We start from the raw sequence: 17,378 nt of genomic DNA, 5'->3' as shown, positions 1-17,378 counted from the left end.
GCACAGGGATTAAATACCAAAATGAATTAAATTAAGTCATTGTGAAAACATTGGTGATAACAGAATTGATACTCAATACACAGTAAAGGAGAGGAAACGGAGAATGTGCCATTAAGCATTCTTTATTACAATAATGATAAGAAATTAGCATAAAACCATAAACCCAGCCATGGAAAACGTTTTTAGGAGCTGTGATTTGATGGTTTAATGTGTATAATCTATGTAGTGCTTCATTTGTTTTTTTTTTTAGCATTGCAGTTCAACAGCATTTGCAGCATCTTCAAAATAGTTTGTATGCATTCACAATCCAAACATAATATGCACACTAACTGCAGTACAAAAAGTCAAAACACATTTTGAAGGTGTTTTTTCTAGATATAATTATTTCTTCAAAAACAAATCTCACAATTCTAATCTTTCCTAACACTTTAGGTACATCTGAATAGTAATAATAATGCTATTTTTACTTGGTAAAAGTGCCTGACTTCCTGTCTATGAACAGAATATGCTAGCCAATATTGCAAGGAACATAAATTCACAGTCCTAACAGAACTCAAAAACTTGTCAAACATTTGGTCATTGAACAAAACGGAACATAGTTATTATTTCACAGATTAACAATTTAATCCTTTCTTCCTTTACCCCACTAAACCCATATCTCGCTTGGCGAGATGAGATTTGCATAAAACTTTCCAAATTATGATTAAAGGAGTTCCTTGAAGTACCTTAAATTGTGCCAGAAACAAGGTTAACTGTCAGAAGGAAAAAAATGTGACAGTCTTAAAGGAATGTACATATTTTATACTGTGCCTCTGAACCGAGTAGATGATGAGGTTAGTATGGAATAATGATATTTGAGTTTTACTTAACACCAGGGTTCTGTTGAAAGTACTCATATTTAATTAAACTTCAGAGATTGTCAACTTCCCAAAGAAATAAACTAGGCACAGTTTCAATTTTACTCCCATGTCCAGTTAGAGTGCTTCAGGTTGTCCCACAGGACTACCATTTCACACACAAGAGGTAACATGCTCACAAAGTGCAAAACAATACAAATAACAAGAAACACGTTATTCCAGCAATGTAAATGTTGCCTTCCATCATAATGGCTACATATACCTGCTCCCCAGGAGTCTGCCAGACCAGTAGACTATTTTAGTTAGCACAGGATCAGCATCTGCAGTCTATAAAAACACTTCCAAAGCAAATTAAAACACGAGGAGAAAAACAAAAAAAGCAGAGAACCAGAACCCAAACTCAACTATTTGGCATCATACAGAAGCTGACCTGCTCTTTAAAACAAATTCCTTATTCAAAAGGTTAAGACCTAATTTCATTTTATGTAAACATATTTTGCCCCTCTGTCCCATGCAAAAAGATAGAGCCCTCATATTACTTAGTAGTCAAAAAGCAGTCTGATGTGAGGTAACTGCATACATAGCGTTCAATAAATGCAAGAGTGGTAGAGCTGCACCTCTGTATCCTTAGTTGGCGATTTTCTCAATTTCGTCAAGATCGTCTGTGTCCAATTTCTCAATCTTCTTACCTAAAGAAAGATAGGTTAGAGGTAATCCAGATAAACAATTCCTGATTCAAACACCTTAGACAAAGAATTTCAATACGCACTGAAGTGATCTTGGATTTCTTTGAGAATGTTCATGCTGTGTTTGCTATCAACCATGTTGACTGCCAGGCCCCTTTTGCCAAATCGTCCTGTACGCCCAATTCTGTGCAAATATGTCTCATTGTCTGGATTGCCATCTTTGTCCACGGGGAGGTCGAAGTTGATCACTACAGACACCTGTTCCACATCAATACCTGTCCATAAAAACATGCTGTCAGATGCAAGGCTACATTACTGTTGCCATACAAGGACAACAAACAAAACAACAAGACAGTTTTTTGGACATCACTTAGCTCATAAAATATCACATGCTCACAAAGAACACTTAGCTCTACAAAACATTAGGTATAACATAACATGAGACCAACAGGACAAGATTAATGATCTCTTAGGATGATCTTCGGCCTGAAAGTAATCTTCAAATGTGAAGTACAGACTAGAGTTAGTATCAACCTTTATTCAGCTGCCTCAAAAACGTACCTCTAGCACACACGTTGGTTGTGACAAGGACTTTCTCCTTTCCTTGTCTGAAACGCTCGATGACTGCAGCCCTCTGTTCCACAGTCATCTCTCCACTGAGCAGTGCCACCTGATGGCCCTCTTTTGACAGCTGTCCTGCAAGCCAGCTCGCTGTCTTACGGGTCTGGGAGATAAGAGGACACAAGCAGCCACAGCTCAAGAACAACTAAAGACGTAGCGAACTGGGGTGTATTTCAACTACATGGTTTAGTGACAAACCTAGCTCAGTTAACCCAGAGGAAGAGGAAAATCAATTTGAAGAGTCCAACGGCTTCATCCTCCTACTTAAACAAGTGCACCGTTCCAATTCACATACTTCTGTACAATACCTAATCTTAGTGCATAAGTGCGTTCACACTGATTATTTTGATCACACCAAGTCTGCTGCAAGTACCAGGATGGTGCACTCATAAACTTTTCAACGTCAACAGTGGAAAAAAGCGCCTGCTAATAAATGTAAATATTAACGTTTGTTTGTTTAAGGCCATTTCCGCAACTAAGGCTATTTAATGGCCAGACAACTGTGTGTTACAGAAACTTAAATATGTTTCCTAAAATCTATGCTAATAAGATATTCTAAAACCTTTAAAAAGGTGGGACCTTACTAAATATAAACATAAACAACCGTGACTTCCTGCACCATTGCTGACCACACTTTTAATGAAGCTGGGAACACACAGATACCATCAAGTTATGACATTAAACTGTTCACGTTTTGACAAAGTACCACTAAACTGCTGTTGAATAAAAGACACTAGCAACATTTAGTTTAATTGCTGCGATCGTCATTTCCGCTAAGTGCACAGAGTTGGTTTTCTATTTGAGATGACACTACCCTGTTGACATTCACACAATACATGGGCAAGTAGGCCCATAGTGCACAGAGCATGAAAATATTCTGACAGAAGTACGCGGATTAGAACGGAGTGCAAGCTAATAAGCATTACTGGGAGTGAAGTTACCCCGATTTATCACCAAACCACCAACTTGAAATACACCCCTGGACAATGGTGTCACGGTGTGCAGACTGCTCCAAGTCTTATTTGTTAGGCAAAAAGGCAAGCCCCTATACATACATGGCAAAAGATCATGGCCTGTGCGATGGTGATAGCCCCGTAGATGTTGCAGAGGGCAGAGAACTTCTCCTCCTTATTGCTGCACAGCACATAGTACTGCTTTATGGTGTCTAAGGTCTCCTCCTCGCGTTTGAGCTTTATGATGTTGGGATCTGGGACAATCCTCTCTGCAAACCTCCAGACGGAGTCCTCAAAGGTGGCAGAGAACAGCAGCATCTGGCAATCCTTTGGTAGCATTCTAGAACAGAATTAGTAAATGAATTGTGTCACTGCCTCGGAATTACATAGATATGATACTTCCAACATACATAAATGTCCACCATGTTACATAATTTACTTATAAGTATAAGTATCTTTTGATCCTGTGAGGGAAATTTGGTCTCTGCATTTATCCCAAACCCGTGAATTACTGAAACACACCTCAGCACACAGTGAACACACAGTGAGGTAAAGCACACACTAATCCCGGCGCAGTGAGCTCCCTGCAACAACAGCGGCGCACTGGGAGCAGTGAGGGTTAGGTGCCTTGCTCAAGGGCACTTCAGCCGTGCCTACTGGTCGGGGTTCGAACCGGCAACCCTCCAAAGTCCAAAGCGCTAACCAGTAGGCCACGGCTGCTCCAATTTTTTTTTTTTATATAAGTATATATACTCTTTAAACTTAACAACTTAAGAGCCAAGGTTGGCTGACTTAAATCCTTATCATAAGGCCAAAGCTTTCTATACAACTTTAGAAAACACTGGTCATGCTGATCACATTTACTGAAAGTATTAGAAATGTCTGATGTCACTCAGTGTGAAATAAATATTACACAAAATTAGATTCAAAGAGTGTGTACACTTCAATGAAATTTGGACTGATGTTTCTCCTACATCATGGCAGTTTCTGCAAGTATTTTTTTTAAAGAATTATATTTAATCTCCATTGTCTCCAAATCACTGAGGCAAAACTCTAATAATGAGGACCTTCCCAATGAGCACAGTCATTCATTTGTGCTGTGGTTCATTTCCATTTCCACATCTGTGCCCAACTGTATATACACACACACACAACAGGTGTACTGTACAAAATCACAGGTGTACTGTACAAAACCACAAGCCATCATGTTAAGTAAAGGATGATTGCTGTTGACATGTCCCATTTTACGGAAATATTGGATGAGGTAGGGGCAGAAAACTCCAAAACAGGAAGTGCAATGGAGTTTCCTTAGCCAAACAGAACATTTCCATATAAAGGCATACCTTGAGGACCATTATCCTGCTTACACACCAGTTGCCACACATGCATTTACGCAGGCATGTGTAGCCCACAAAGGAAACATTGGTTCTGTTTTAGAAAGAAGCCAAACTGCAAACTGTTTACTTTGTAGAATTACTTTCTTCAGTCGTGCACACGGATAGTTTGCTTGGTTACAATTGTTTCTAACCCTAAAGTTTCAAATTCTATTCTTGCTAGCATGCTATCTTTCTAATTCTCCACAGAACACATTATTTAACCACAGAATTAATTATGTTTGCACACATTTATTTTGTTCATTGATTAGCTTGCCTGGCAACACATCCACTGTATCCTGTGGCCTCTGTGGATGGGCAGCTTTTTTAATAAACTATTATTGTTGCTATAGTTACCATTCACATTTTACAGAGCATTGACCTAGGGCAGTGATTAGTGAAAGTGACTTTTTCTTTTTATACAAGATCTTCTTCATAGGTATATTATAGACATTTCAGAATATCTGCCAGCCAATCAAAAAAGTACATTTCATCACTAGGGTATACTGTAATTGAAAAAAATAAATCACCCTCTATAGAAAGTGTACATGGTTTACCTCTGGATGCGAATGCTTTGATCTTGGTGGCCTTGTGTGGCAATCATGACATCTGCTTCATCCAGTACAAAAACGTTGATCTTCTTTGGGTCAATGAACTTGAGTTTCAAGCACCAGTCCAGCACAGTACCAGGGGTACCAATGACTATCTGCTCTTCTATCTTCTGTCCTCGTTCCACTGTGGATGTAGTTTTGCAGTACAGTAGATTCTTATTAGTGACACACTTTTTAACAATTTGCCTAATACAGTGACTCACAAACAATGATATGCTTTTACACTTGGACACTCACTTCTATTGCCTCGAATAGCATAAGCAAGTTTCACTTCAGGATAGAACTGTCCCATTTGCTCAATGACTTTGCCAGTCTGCAAGGCTAGTTCGTAAGTTGGCGAGACACACAGACACTGAAGATAAAGATAAAAAGGTTAAAACCAATCAATACTGAAAAAACAAACAAACACACACACACACACACACACACACACACACAAGGATGTCCTTAACAATTGAATGAATAACAGCCTTAGAATGAATAACAGCCTTAGAATTTAGATAAATGCATTCATGGCTGCAAATGAATGATAATGGCCACTGACCTGAGTCCACTTGTTAGCTGGGTCAACATGGCTTAGCATGGCTAGCACAAAGGCTGCTGTTTTACCTGTACCAGACTGGGATTGGGCAATCAAGTTTTGAGGTCTGGAACCAGAGGGAATATATACGCTGAAGGGAGGGCAACCAAGCATCTATCATGTTGGTATATGACAACGATTCTGTAATGCAGCTCAAGCTCATTTCAGAAACTTCAACTGAGATTTGTGTCTTCACATGTTCTACATTCTTCAAAACTTTTGGAATGCATTTCCGCTCAATGAAAATGTTATCATTTCTGTGTGAACTCACGGTTCAGCAAGCATCATTGGCAAGGCATTCTCTTGGATTTTGGAAGGCCTGTTGAAGCCCATAGCATAAACTCCCTGAAGCAGCTGAGGCTTTCTGCAAAGAAGGAAAAGAACATGTTATGGAGGCTTCTCTTGTTTATGTCAAATCTTTCTTGCAAGGGTACATTGAAAATGCATTCAGAGACTCACAGACGTAGCTCTTCAAATGATTTTACAGAGTACAATGGAGAGTTGGGATCTCTCTGAAGAACTTCAACTTGGTTGGTTGTATTCACAAGATTACTTCGGATAAGTTTATTCAGTAATGACTGAGCTGCCCTATCCTCTGCAAAAAAAAAATTAAAAAAAAAATTAAGTACAGAATATCATTTGATAACACCCACTTACTTGCTCTCATAAGAATAACTAACAGTTTCTAAATCGAAATGGCTTAAAAATCACCTTTCTCCTCTTCATCAGCTTTGTCGCCATCTTCTCCTGGTTTCACCGTTCCTTAAGATAGTGATGTCATGTTACAGTGGGGGACGAAATACCTGTGACCATGCCTGTGACCCCCTCCCCCCTGCAAAAAAAAAACTAAAAACTAAAATGTTTGCATTTGCCTTACCATTGACGGATTCTCGCTTCTCTTTGATCTGCAGTGATCCAATCTATGTTAGAAGAAAAACAGACAAGCCTCAAATTCAGTTATTTCGCCTCAACCTTCTAAAACCATCTTGTTAAAAATGCAGGCAGTTTTTATAAAACATTACGACAATTGCAACTTGCAACTATTGGATGAAAAAGTCAACGTGACAAAACAGTCTAGCTTCGTCAGCATAAACACGGTCATGTCGTTCACATTGCTGCTGAAAGTGATGATACTTCATCGTTAGTATTGAGGGAACTCGGGTCATGCGACTGCACGAGTATCAAGACCTGGCTGCTAACAACTTTCTCCTAACTTAGCTGGATACGTTGGGCACGCCGGTAAACTGGATTTCAACATGATAGCATCAAGTATCCTAATTCACAAGCTAGCAAGCTAGCCACAATGGCTGTCTAACTGAGATGCCCACTAGATTCCCTGTCATGCAACTCGGCCATGTCAGACTGAAGTTCTGCCGTTAAATCCCTTGGTTGACAGCTAACGGTAGTTCGGTTCCTAATGCTTGCTCAGTGTTTAGCAGTTAGCTAGATATGCTAATATAATGTCATATTAAGCTATGCTACCAAGCTCTAAACTTACGGATTCAGCTGCAGCCTCTTGTTCATCGACTGCCAGGGCCCAGGAGTCAGTCGCCATTATACTTATTATTCTGCAACTAAACTAATTTACAAACTTGCTGTAATCTGCCCCCAGCTCTATTACTGGGCGTGTTTCTCTAGACTAGCCTTTCACTACCACGACTGACCAAAAGGGACCAACAGTTAGACAGATCCGTGTTTAAACCCAGTTCGGATGAAACTATGGGCAGAACAATAGTTCCACTTGCGTGCAACATACTGGCGTTATAAGTCTACTTATGCAAACTTCAACAAAATGTTATGCATCGGCTGTGTGTATTTTTCTCTTTAGTCTCCTCAAACTGGTGGTCTTCATTAAATATTCATGTTTATTTTGACCATTATTTAGATTTTTTTTTTAGTTTTGTGCAATTTTCCCTCAGAAAAATCTAGTAGGCGAAGATGCATGGCAATATTTTAGACCTACCATAGATGTATTTTTTTTTGGAAACATGCCATTCTTCATCAGTACAGCACAGATACAGTAGGCTATAACTTGAGATAGGATATGACTTGGGCGACGTCAGATTTGAAAGCGTATGTGAAATTAAATGATATATTCACAATTGGAAATGGAAAGGTGTTTCTGGTGATTGTGGCAGAGGGCAGACTGTTTGCTGATAGCCTACACATAATAGATAGGTTTTTTAACTTCCCTTCCTATGCAGTCAGTGCTGAAATGTGTACATGGAGGAACCCAGAACAGAAATGGAAAGCAACCAACTTTGCAGTGAGAGGAACAGGAAGAGTGAGGATGAGGGCCGAAGATTGAGAGTGTAGGGAGAGGAAGATTAAGATAGAGGTATAGACCTAGTACAGTATGAACAAAGAAAATGAGGACCACATTTACATATAGGAAAGAAGATTCAAGCAACATTGATTGACTAATTGCCACCTTACACCAAAAAACTTGACAAGATTTGGGAAAGATTCTTGAAAGATTGGAGTCTTTTAACTACTGCCACCCATTCAAGCTTTCAAAGTTGTTTGGTGTAAGGAGGCCATAAGTTGCAATTGGTGGAGCCAGTATGACCAGTATGAGAGACCAGTATGGTCGAATGTGATGCTTTTTTTGTCTCCACAAATGTTTTCACTGCACTTTCACTGTAGTATATTCTATTATTCTAATATGTTCTGTTTGGATTCACAGTGCAAAATTTGGAGATGGATAGATGTACTGTACTGTACTGTTTTTCATGTGTGGAGACAAAAAGATCCAATAAACCTCTCCAGAATAAGTCCCGCCTCCATAACTTCCGTATCCATCCAACTTCCGGTCGTCAAATGTCTATGGGAAATAACATGGCGTTTCGAAAGATCGTACCTGTCAAACTCTGTAGGTGACAAAGTAGAAAAAGCTGGTGGGCCGATTGGCCTACACACTTCTGCCATCTAGTTTCCACTGGATTTTTTGATTGTCGGTGCTGTTTAAGTAGTAAACGATTATTAATGCTAACCGGGAGCTAGTTCCGATGTATGCGGGCGGAGGAGGGCGTTAGATCTTGCTCACAACCCAGTCACAACCTAACGTGATGGTCATTTTCACGTGTGATTCATGCGTGGTTTCAGTGGTCTATAAATCTAAATCGTTTGCAAGGTTCAGCCTCTTTTCAACATGACTTAACTTTGGTTTGACTGTGCGAGTTTGTTGGCTGTTACAGACCTCTCCAGAATAAGTCCCGCCTTCGTAACTTCCGTATCCATCCAACTTCCGGGCGTCGAATGTCTATGGGAAATAACATGGCGTTTCGAAATATCATACCGGTAAAACATCTGTAGGTGGCGAAGTAGAAAAAAATGGTGGGCCGATTGGCCTACACACTTCTGCCATCTAGTTTCCACTGGGTTTTTTGATTGTCGGTGCCGTTAAAGAAGAAATATATCAGTAAGAAGCACTAAGCTAACGCACACTTCAGACGCCGCGACTCCCCCAGTCAAGGTTGCATAGCAACGGCAATGTTTCATAGTTTGTCTTCACCGAAATGGAGTTTGTGACACCAGAGCCTGTCTACGGAGGTGGCACTAACCCTGCGTGAAATCATCATGTTTGATAGGTTGTTAATACATTCTGAAAACGTTACTGTTCTGATCAAGGTCATGCAAAATAAAGCTATCGACTCTATACGATTAAGCCTCTGATTCCTAGTCTGCTTATCATTATCTGTTATTCGTGAAAAAAAATCTCATCTCGTCATGTCTTTAGTGTCTTCGTCGGCAATTTCTTTCTTCGAAACGCCATGTTATTTCCCATAGACATTCGACGCCCGGAAGTTGGATGGATACGGAAGTTATGGAGGCGGGACTTATTCCGGAGAGGTCTATTGTCTCTGATCTTGTGTGTTGTGTTTGGTCAATATATTCATGTACTCTAAATGGTCCTCTAATCACTGTAACAAGATCTCTTTATGTTTTATCCTAAGAAAAGTAGAATTGTCAGATGTCTTTAAAGGGACACCACGAAACTCCCCCTAGCGTCTGTACGTGTCGATACGTGTGCGAGCCCTCACTCGGTCTGAAGCTCTTTTCCTTTTCTTTGCATCTTCCGTCAAGGGTTTTTGCTGCTTCTTCGCCGGCTCTGCCATTATAGACACATTTGCAACAATCGCTAGCATTTCACTAGCCTGCCTCTGTGCTGTGGATGCAGGATGTAAACTGATCCTGCTTCTCGCGATGTCTGAGACTTTGTGAGACTGAAGGTCGCCGGGTACGATACACTGAACTTGCAAGCGGGATATTATTCCTACATCTGTAGGGGCGGGCGAGAGAGTCTTCATTCGCCCTGTAATGAGTCATTTAACAATATACCGACTTACGAAGATGATTAATCAACACGAAAACGTTGCCTGGTGTCCCTTTAATATTGAGCAGTAGTGTGTAACTGATAAAAACAGATTCAGATCATATGACATACAACAGCAAAATAGTGTTTTTCCTTTTGCAAAAGATCTGATGGGCCCTATCATGATAGTCAAAAGCTCAGCGCAAAGCATATAATCATCAGGACGCAAAGCTTATTCCTATGGTACACTCGAGTTTTTCACCATGCCCGTCTCTTTTATTGTGCAACGCGCCAAGGGGTGTGGCAATTAACGACCTAAGGAGGGGTCTAGCGCATTATCTAAAAAACGCTTACACTACCTAAAATGCATTGCGCTACTGACCAAGGGAAACCTGGTCAGAAATCCATGGCGAGTTGTTTACTGTATATGTTATTTTAAGAGTGCATTAACAACAGTATAGGCGGGTGCACAACGTGCATACACCCTGCTTCTCTCATCTACAGGGACACGCACCAGCGAACATCCATGCAAAACATTACAAATTACACGATTGCAATGGGAAACATAATAATAATAAAGATATTATGAAATACATCTCACAATGAGTAGGCCTTGTTATTCATTTGCAATTTGGTAATGACAGTTTAAAGTGATTAGGCAAGAGGCGCGAGGCACATATGGAGCACAGCTGAAGACACACTGTCATGGGATGTAAGCAGCAACTCCTCCAAAACACACCCATGACTGACTGATTGAAAAAGATAAGGCCCATCTTGCACCAAGAGCGGACATTTGATAACGTTTCATGACTAAACCACACCTAATGTGGACTGGACAAACCCCAAAATTTGACTATTCGCCAGTGACCATGCGTTTTAGATCGCCATGATAGAGGCCGATGTGTTGGATGTGTGATGTAGTTTCTCTCCATTGATTTAATGCTTCTGTCAACTGACATCACGCTTTCAAAACAATTAACACACAGTTAATACACTCCTATTGCCAAACTAAACAACTCCATGTTTGTTGGACCAGCTGACAAGTATGATTATTTTGATTTAAGCGCTACATAAAAGACGAGTGTGAATTAATTTGATTCGTCAGTTGACAGGACTATGTTTTCAAAGAGATCTGACACATACAAGAATACACAAGAATGCTACAAACACCAACCACAGATGGTGAGCAAATATTGAGATGAATATCTGACAGTGATGTAATATGTATTCTGATAAGATAATCAACCCAAGGCCAAGGCACACCAAAGGTTAAAGCAAAATGCCAAGGCACACCAACTTGATTATGTTCATTCTCATACAGTACGCCCAGTTTTTCCACACATAATATTGTTCATGAGTTGAGCACAAAAGAAAGGCAAGTTATGACATTATTCAAAGATTGGGAAAGATGATTTTATTCTGTTGCTCGACAAAAGAAAGGTGCCAGTTAGTTCTCTTTCCTCAGATGGTCACTAGATATGTGTTTTTTACAGGCAGGTGAAAAGGTTGCCAAAATAGTAATTAAAACAGTAACACAAACATAAATAAAACATATCCAGTTAACAGTTAACAGTAAATCTTTGACTAAACCATTTTTAAGAAGCTGTGTCATTGCTGCATTTAGAAATGCTCCTGTAGCCTATTTCATGAGCCTGTGCAATAATGCATTGGGCTCCTCGGAATTCCAAGGCACACCTCACTTTGCCTCAGGGCACACCAGTTGAGAAGCACTGAGATATCAGAGGTAATACACTTATTTTACAAAGTGACAGGGCATCATCAAGTTGAACATCACCATGGCAGCAGCATAATGCAGAAGAGTGTTTACGCGCCATTGGGGTTGTTTATGACTATCTGACTATCCGCACAGATATTTCATTTAGAGTCTGCACAATGCAAATTATTGCTGAATGTGAATGGGAAATTCGCTTTGAAGCTGTCCACATTCACATTTCACTGTAGGGCACAGGTCCTATTTCAGTAATATTAAATAATACCGTTTGATTGTCCCTAGATCACTCTATCTAAACAGTAGATAGGTTACATCGTATAACATGTTTTGCCCCACAGAAGTTTAATAGATAACAAGAAGATGCAGTGAATAACTTGAGAATGACAGACCTGCAGGCTAACCAAGTGAGGGAGGGATATAGAGAGACCAAATGGAAATTTAATTTCAAAGCGGAAGCTTACATTTCAGCCATGGACACCCCCCTTCCCCCATCGTTAACAACCTGATGTTTCCTTAGAAGCTGAGAAAGCTCTATTATTGATTGTCATGGTTACCTCCTGTTCGAACAGATGGATGAGACTAAAACTGGCCCTGAAATGCAGATAGAGCCAAACTCCCACATTAAAATCGTAACAGTGGCATCAAGGGCTTTGCAATCAGGCAGAAACAGGAAATAGAGGTGTCAATGTTAAGGAGAATAGAAACTATGTATGGGTGTATATTCAGACACTAAAGCCAAGACATGCTTTATGTTGTCTCCCTCAATCAACACCTCTCTCTGCGACCTCCCTCCTGTTCCACACGCACAGTTGAATTTAATTTTGTCTAATCCCCTAGTCTTGGAAAAAAGAAAAGCAAGTCAGAGGGTGAACATCTGAATGGGGTCTCGTCACTGATTGTAGGGAGGAGAGAGAGTGGGTGGTGCTGATGCTGCGAGTACAAGGAGGAGGGGGGGGGGGGGGATCGAGACAGAGACAGAGAAGGGGGAGGATGAGGAAGCGAGGGGCTACTAATGTGTCACACAGGACCAGCTCTCCCCTGGCAGCGAAGCTCTAACTCTAGAGCCAGCCGAGAGTGCGAGCTACTTTTTATAACCACATGTTGCTGCGGCGCCTGAATTAGTGCAGCTGCCGCCGTCACCGCAGCCACTGCTGCTCTCTGCCTCTCGCTCTGTCTCCCCCTCTCTTTTGTTTTGCTCCCTTGAGAGCAAGAGCCATTTCATTTAGTTTCAGCCACCTCTGACAGCTGACATTTCCTCTACGCCATTCAGACGAACGTCATTGGGCAACATTAAGAACTGTGGGGAGGAAAAGAGTAAAAGACAACGGCCCCATATTTGCACATGAAGAAATTGATGTGAGAGTGTTTGCCCCAAATGAAAGGTAAGAGCAGGTATTTTCACATTTTTAAAAATGCTGTTATGTTCAGTTGTGAATGTTTCTTTCAATTGGTTGTTTTTAATGATTTATATAGGTGTATAATATTGCATAATCAAGATAATTAAGTGCATATCCCTGATAGTATAGGATATAATAGTTTAAAAATAGAATTTCTGCTTTTGCCAGTCTTCCTCTTTGAAGTCAAAGCAGATATAACCCCAAAAGCATCGTAGCAGTTGCAATTGTGTGTAGGTGAAAGCAGATTATTTGTCTGCGGGAGTCCAGACCATTCTGCATCAACAGGTGGTTGTCTCTCTCTCTCTCTCTGCTTCAGCTGATGTGTGCTGTACGAATGGTGGCAGGAGCAACACTCATAGTGGATTTTTTTGGCATTCTCATTAAAGCTTTCCACAAGAGCTGCAGATGATTCACACCACTGACTTGTGGGGGGGGGGGGGGCATCTGAGAGGAGCTCCCTTAGTCTGTCATATGAATCAGTCATTATCACAATCTGCCAAATTGGAAAAACACTGTCTGTCACACTGTGTAACTGCTGTTTAGAGTTAGCATGTCACTTGCTAATGAGAAAATTGGTTTTCGGGCTCATTGATTGGGATGTGGGCTTAGTGAAAGTGACAGTTGTGGGAAAATGTAATTGAATTGTTTACAATGATTTTGTCAATAAACCTCTAGTACAGGTTTCTCCATATGCACACATGTGTTCAGAAGTGAGCAGACAGGGATTATGGGATAATTCAAAAGTGCTAATTCTAGGTATTATTTCTCCAATTTCTGACAAATCAGTCAGTGTGGCACCTGGTGGCAGTGGGTCTTTTTTGGTTGGCTAGCCAAAGTTAGATTTGTACATTCAGATTTTAGTAATTTATTACTGCCTTATTTTATTGTGTTTTTGAATGTGTACATGTATTTCTGTTTGTGTATGTGTGTGTGTGCTTTTGTGTTGGCAGTATAGCAGTATGCATGTGTGTGTGTGTGTGTGTGTGTGTGTGTGTGTGTGTGTGTGTGTGTGTCTGTCTGTCTGTCTGTCTGTTTGTGTTTGTGGTTCCCTTCTGCGTTATTTGTGTGGCATGTGTTGCTCAGGACACATGATGGCAGTGTAGACACTGTGCAGGGGGAGCCTGTCTGACCTTTTCCTCCTCAGCTGGCGACAAGATACTACCAAAGCAAGACCTCAATGAAGAGAAAGCCTCTCAGTCTCCCCCCTGTTAGTGCCCTCAGAGCCCACAGAGCCCTCGCAAGTTTGGATTAATGCCTTTGCTGGAGAACAGTGATACCATCAGCCTCTTCCCTCCCAGATACCTCCTCTTTGTCCACAGGGAGGTATAAGAACAGCCTCATGTAATCTAGGAGGAGATAAGACTGAGGGGAAATCTATCATGAAGGGAGGCTAATAGGGTTTAGTCACAGAGGAGCTTTGTGGAAGATTTCTGTCCATGCCATCTTTCACTGGTTTAGGAAATCTCAGCGATGTATCTCCATTTGTGCCAGTTTCTTTAGAGTTGAGTTAGGGTGTCAAGCAACAGCTACATTCACTTCTCAGCAAGTGCTTGCATGGTCAGGAAACTGGTGAGCTTGAGAGAGGGTTTGAACGTGGTTGATGTAATTCCTCTGGAGCACCACAGCAGCGGCAACTCTCCTGAACAACATCTGCATAGCCACGTGTAACAAACAGTGCACAGACCACTCCCCAATGCTCCTTTTGATCTGTCCGTTTGCCTTTGATGGTGAAACTGGGAGTGGAAGGAAGAGACAGGAACTGCTTGCACCAGATATTCTGAAACATGACCTGTGGCACACACATTCTGATCTGTGTTCTTTGACTCTTGTCTCTGGAAAACAGATGGTCCATTTGAAGTCCGGTATGGATCTATCCTGACACCTGTCTTTTGGTCTGAGCCACGTGTTTTATTGTCATTGATTCTTGTGACAACTAAAAATTAAATCGGCTGAAGCTGCTGAAGAAATTGAGAGTTGAGAAAATCAATGCCTGATTCAATTCTCAGTGACAATTTAAACCATTCAAAGACAACTACAGGGATTTCTCAGTTCAAGTGGACTTTCCCTATTTCTTCTCTTTCCATGTTGATGTTGCATGGCATTAATATCTATGTTTGTATCTTCAAGTTCAAGTTCAAGTAGTTTATTGTCATGTACTGTACTCATAAAAGGAATTGTAAGTAATGAAATTATTGTGCTCAAGAGCCAGTTCAACTTTAAAGAATAAACTAAAAAGTAGTATTTAAAAAGGTATAGTGTGTGTGTGTGTGGGGTGGGGGTAATGGGGTGTGTGGGAGGGGGATGGTGAAATGGTGTGTGTGTGTGTGGAGGAAATGGTGAGGGGGTTGTTGGTGTGTGTGTGTGTGGAGAGTAATGGGGTGTGTGTGGGGGGTGTACCTGTGTGTGTGTGTGGGTAGGGGGTATGTTGTGTGTTTCAGTGGGAGGATGATGATGAAATGTACTTGTGTGTGTGTGTGTGTTTTGTGGATATGCATAAAGACGCCCAGGTGTAAAAGTTGCAGCATGCCAGGACTAATCAACAAAGAGAAATGGAAGGCCCTGCCCCTCAGCGTCTCAGACGTCAGCTCCTGCATCAGGGGCTACACTCTGGCCATGACGGCCTCGCTGACCTACGACAACATGGACGACCACCCCATCGAGGGTGAGAGACACCATCATATTCATGTGATTTGGGATGTAGCATCTTAAATTTAATGCAGGACAAGACTCTTTTTCCTACAATAGAGGTCACTGACATATCCTTATATAAACCTCTAAAGATAACCCATCTAGGCATTTTATCCTCAGATCTGAACCAAGAGTATCTGATAAGGCAGGTCCCTCGCAGGGTTTTGAGCAGCCGTAACCATCAGCTTGGCTGACAGCTTCACAATATCTCCTGACACTCGCTGCAAAAGCTATCATGATGACTGAGCCTTTTGTGCCGATATCCCCAACCTTTGGATAATCCCTGCCTTGGCTTAAGAAAGCCAGAAAATAAAATCAATTTCTGAGATCTGTAGATTGTGCTACATTTGCCATGTATTTCTTTTGGGAAGAAATTCACTAATGATGATTAGTGTCCATATGGGCCTTGTGGTCACAAATATAATTTTGAGCATATAAATTAGATGCCTCATTATCATATTAATCAGCCCTCCAAATCCCTGGCTGGGGCTGGTGTATCAGCTGTCTAAAAGGCAATGTTAATCTCTTCAGCATATGCAGTTTCAGGTGAGATGGATGTCGTGGGAATGTACTGAATCCCTTAAAAAACATGCATTTCTAATTGTTTGTCATGGTTGTGGTAACACACAAGGTTCCATGAAATACTAGTTATTATATTTAGGTGAAAATGCAGCTCAAGGCATTAGCCACAGCACATGCTGTTAGCTATTTCTGATATCATTGTTAATTATGGTAAAGAGATGCTGAATGCATGCGATTTATGCTGATTTAACATTTTAGCATTGGTCATGGATCTTGGTTAAATGTTTGTTTAATGTTGATTAATGCATTGATTATATATATTACAATATTCATTTTTCTGTGCATGCATTTAAGGACTGAATTCTTTTAATGTCAACTCAAGCCTTAATCTATGCAGGAATCTTCATTTATCCACTCGAGGAATGCTCAACGGTTGTTGGCTTTGAAGCAATGATCTCCTCTCAAATCATAACCGTGCAGATCAAAGACAAAACGAAGATTGATGACTGTTACTTTGATTGCTGCTCTTCAGCCAACGGAGCTCTGCCCAGTGGAAGCGGTGAGGATGTCTCCCTCTCTCTTTCCCTGTGAACCATCCCTCAGACCAAAGCTTATTTCTGAGGGGGAAGGGTTCATTTGTCGTGTCATAATTGTATGCTTCCACAGGACACGTTGTTATGGAGGAGGACCTGGAGAGAACGGTGCTGGTGGTGAACCTGGGGGTCATTCCGCCTCTGGAGACGGTGAGCGTTCTGGTCAGCACCTCCTCTGAGCTGTCCACGCTGCCCGGCGGGGGCATCAGGGTCACGTCTCCGCCTGTGTGCACCCCCAGGGTCGAGCGCTCGGTGAAAGAGGAGCAAGCATTCTCCCCTGGCACAAGTAGAAGGTAACTGCAGCAACTGCCGCGTAAAACTGTTCACTGACATTATCAGGACTGCAGTGTTGCCTGCGTTAAAAAGTCACCTTTACAAATTCTATGTGTGTCTGTCTGTGTGTATGCATGTATGGATACATCACTGATTTGTTGGTAAATTCCTCTTGAT

The 17,378-nt window shown here is 41.2% G+C and overlaps 2 protein-coding genes across 2 annotated transcripts in view; one reads left to right on the top strand and one right to left on the bottom strand.

Moving 5' to 3' along the window:
• Positions 1 to 106: 106 nt before the first annotated feature.
• Positions 107 to 7,371, bottom strand: ddx19a (DEAD-box helicase 19a). Its single transcript, XM_042099062.1, has 12 exons — positions 7,180 to 7,371; positions 6,559 to 6,601; positions 6,393 to 6,443; positions 6,141 to 6,276; positions 5,953 to 6,045; positions 5,646 to 5,748; positions 5,339 to 5,453; positions 5,048 to 5,225; positions 3,220 to 3,457; positions 2,105 to 2,267; positions 1,627 to 1,818; positions 107 to 1,546 (listed from the first exon to the last, which is right to left on the bottom strand). Exons 1-12 carry the CDS (start codon positions 7,234 to 7,236, stop codon positions 1,485 to 1,487), a joined length of 1,431 nt encoding a protein of 476 aa, XP_041954996.1. The 5' UTR covers positions 7,237 to 7,371; the 3' UTR covers positions 107 to 1,484.
• Positions 7,372 to 12,838: 5,467 nt separating this feature from the next.
• The window catches only part of vwa5b1 (von Willebrand factor A domain containing 5B1), a 28,848-nt gene continuing 24,308 nt past the window's right edge, over positions 12,839 to 17,378 (top strand). The window contains exons 1-4 of the mRNA XM_042098998.1: positions 12,839 to 13,110; positions 15,625 to 15,787; positions 16,733 to 16,894; positions 17,002 to 17,221. Coding sequence (XP_041954932.1) covers positions 15,649 to 15,787; positions 16,733 to 16,894; positions 17,002 to 17,221 — 521 coding nt within the window. The 5' untranslated portion in view covers positions 12,839 to 13,110; positions 15,625 to 15,648. The remainder of the gene's footprint in view (positions 13,111 to 15,624; positions 15,788 to 16,732; positions 16,895 to 17,001; positions 17,222 to 17,378) is intronic.

The sequence above is a fragment of the Alosa sapidissima genome, chromosome 7, assembly GCF_018492685.1.
Source record: "Alosa sapidissima isolate fAloSap1 chromosome 7, fAloSap1.pri, whole genome shotgun sequence".
NCBI lineage: Eukaryota > Metazoa > Chordata > Actinopteri > Clupeiformes > Clupeidae > Alosa > Alosa sapidissima.
The sequence above is the reverse complement of the archived record's forward strand: the minus strand, read 5'-3'. Positions and strand labels throughout refer to the sequence as shown.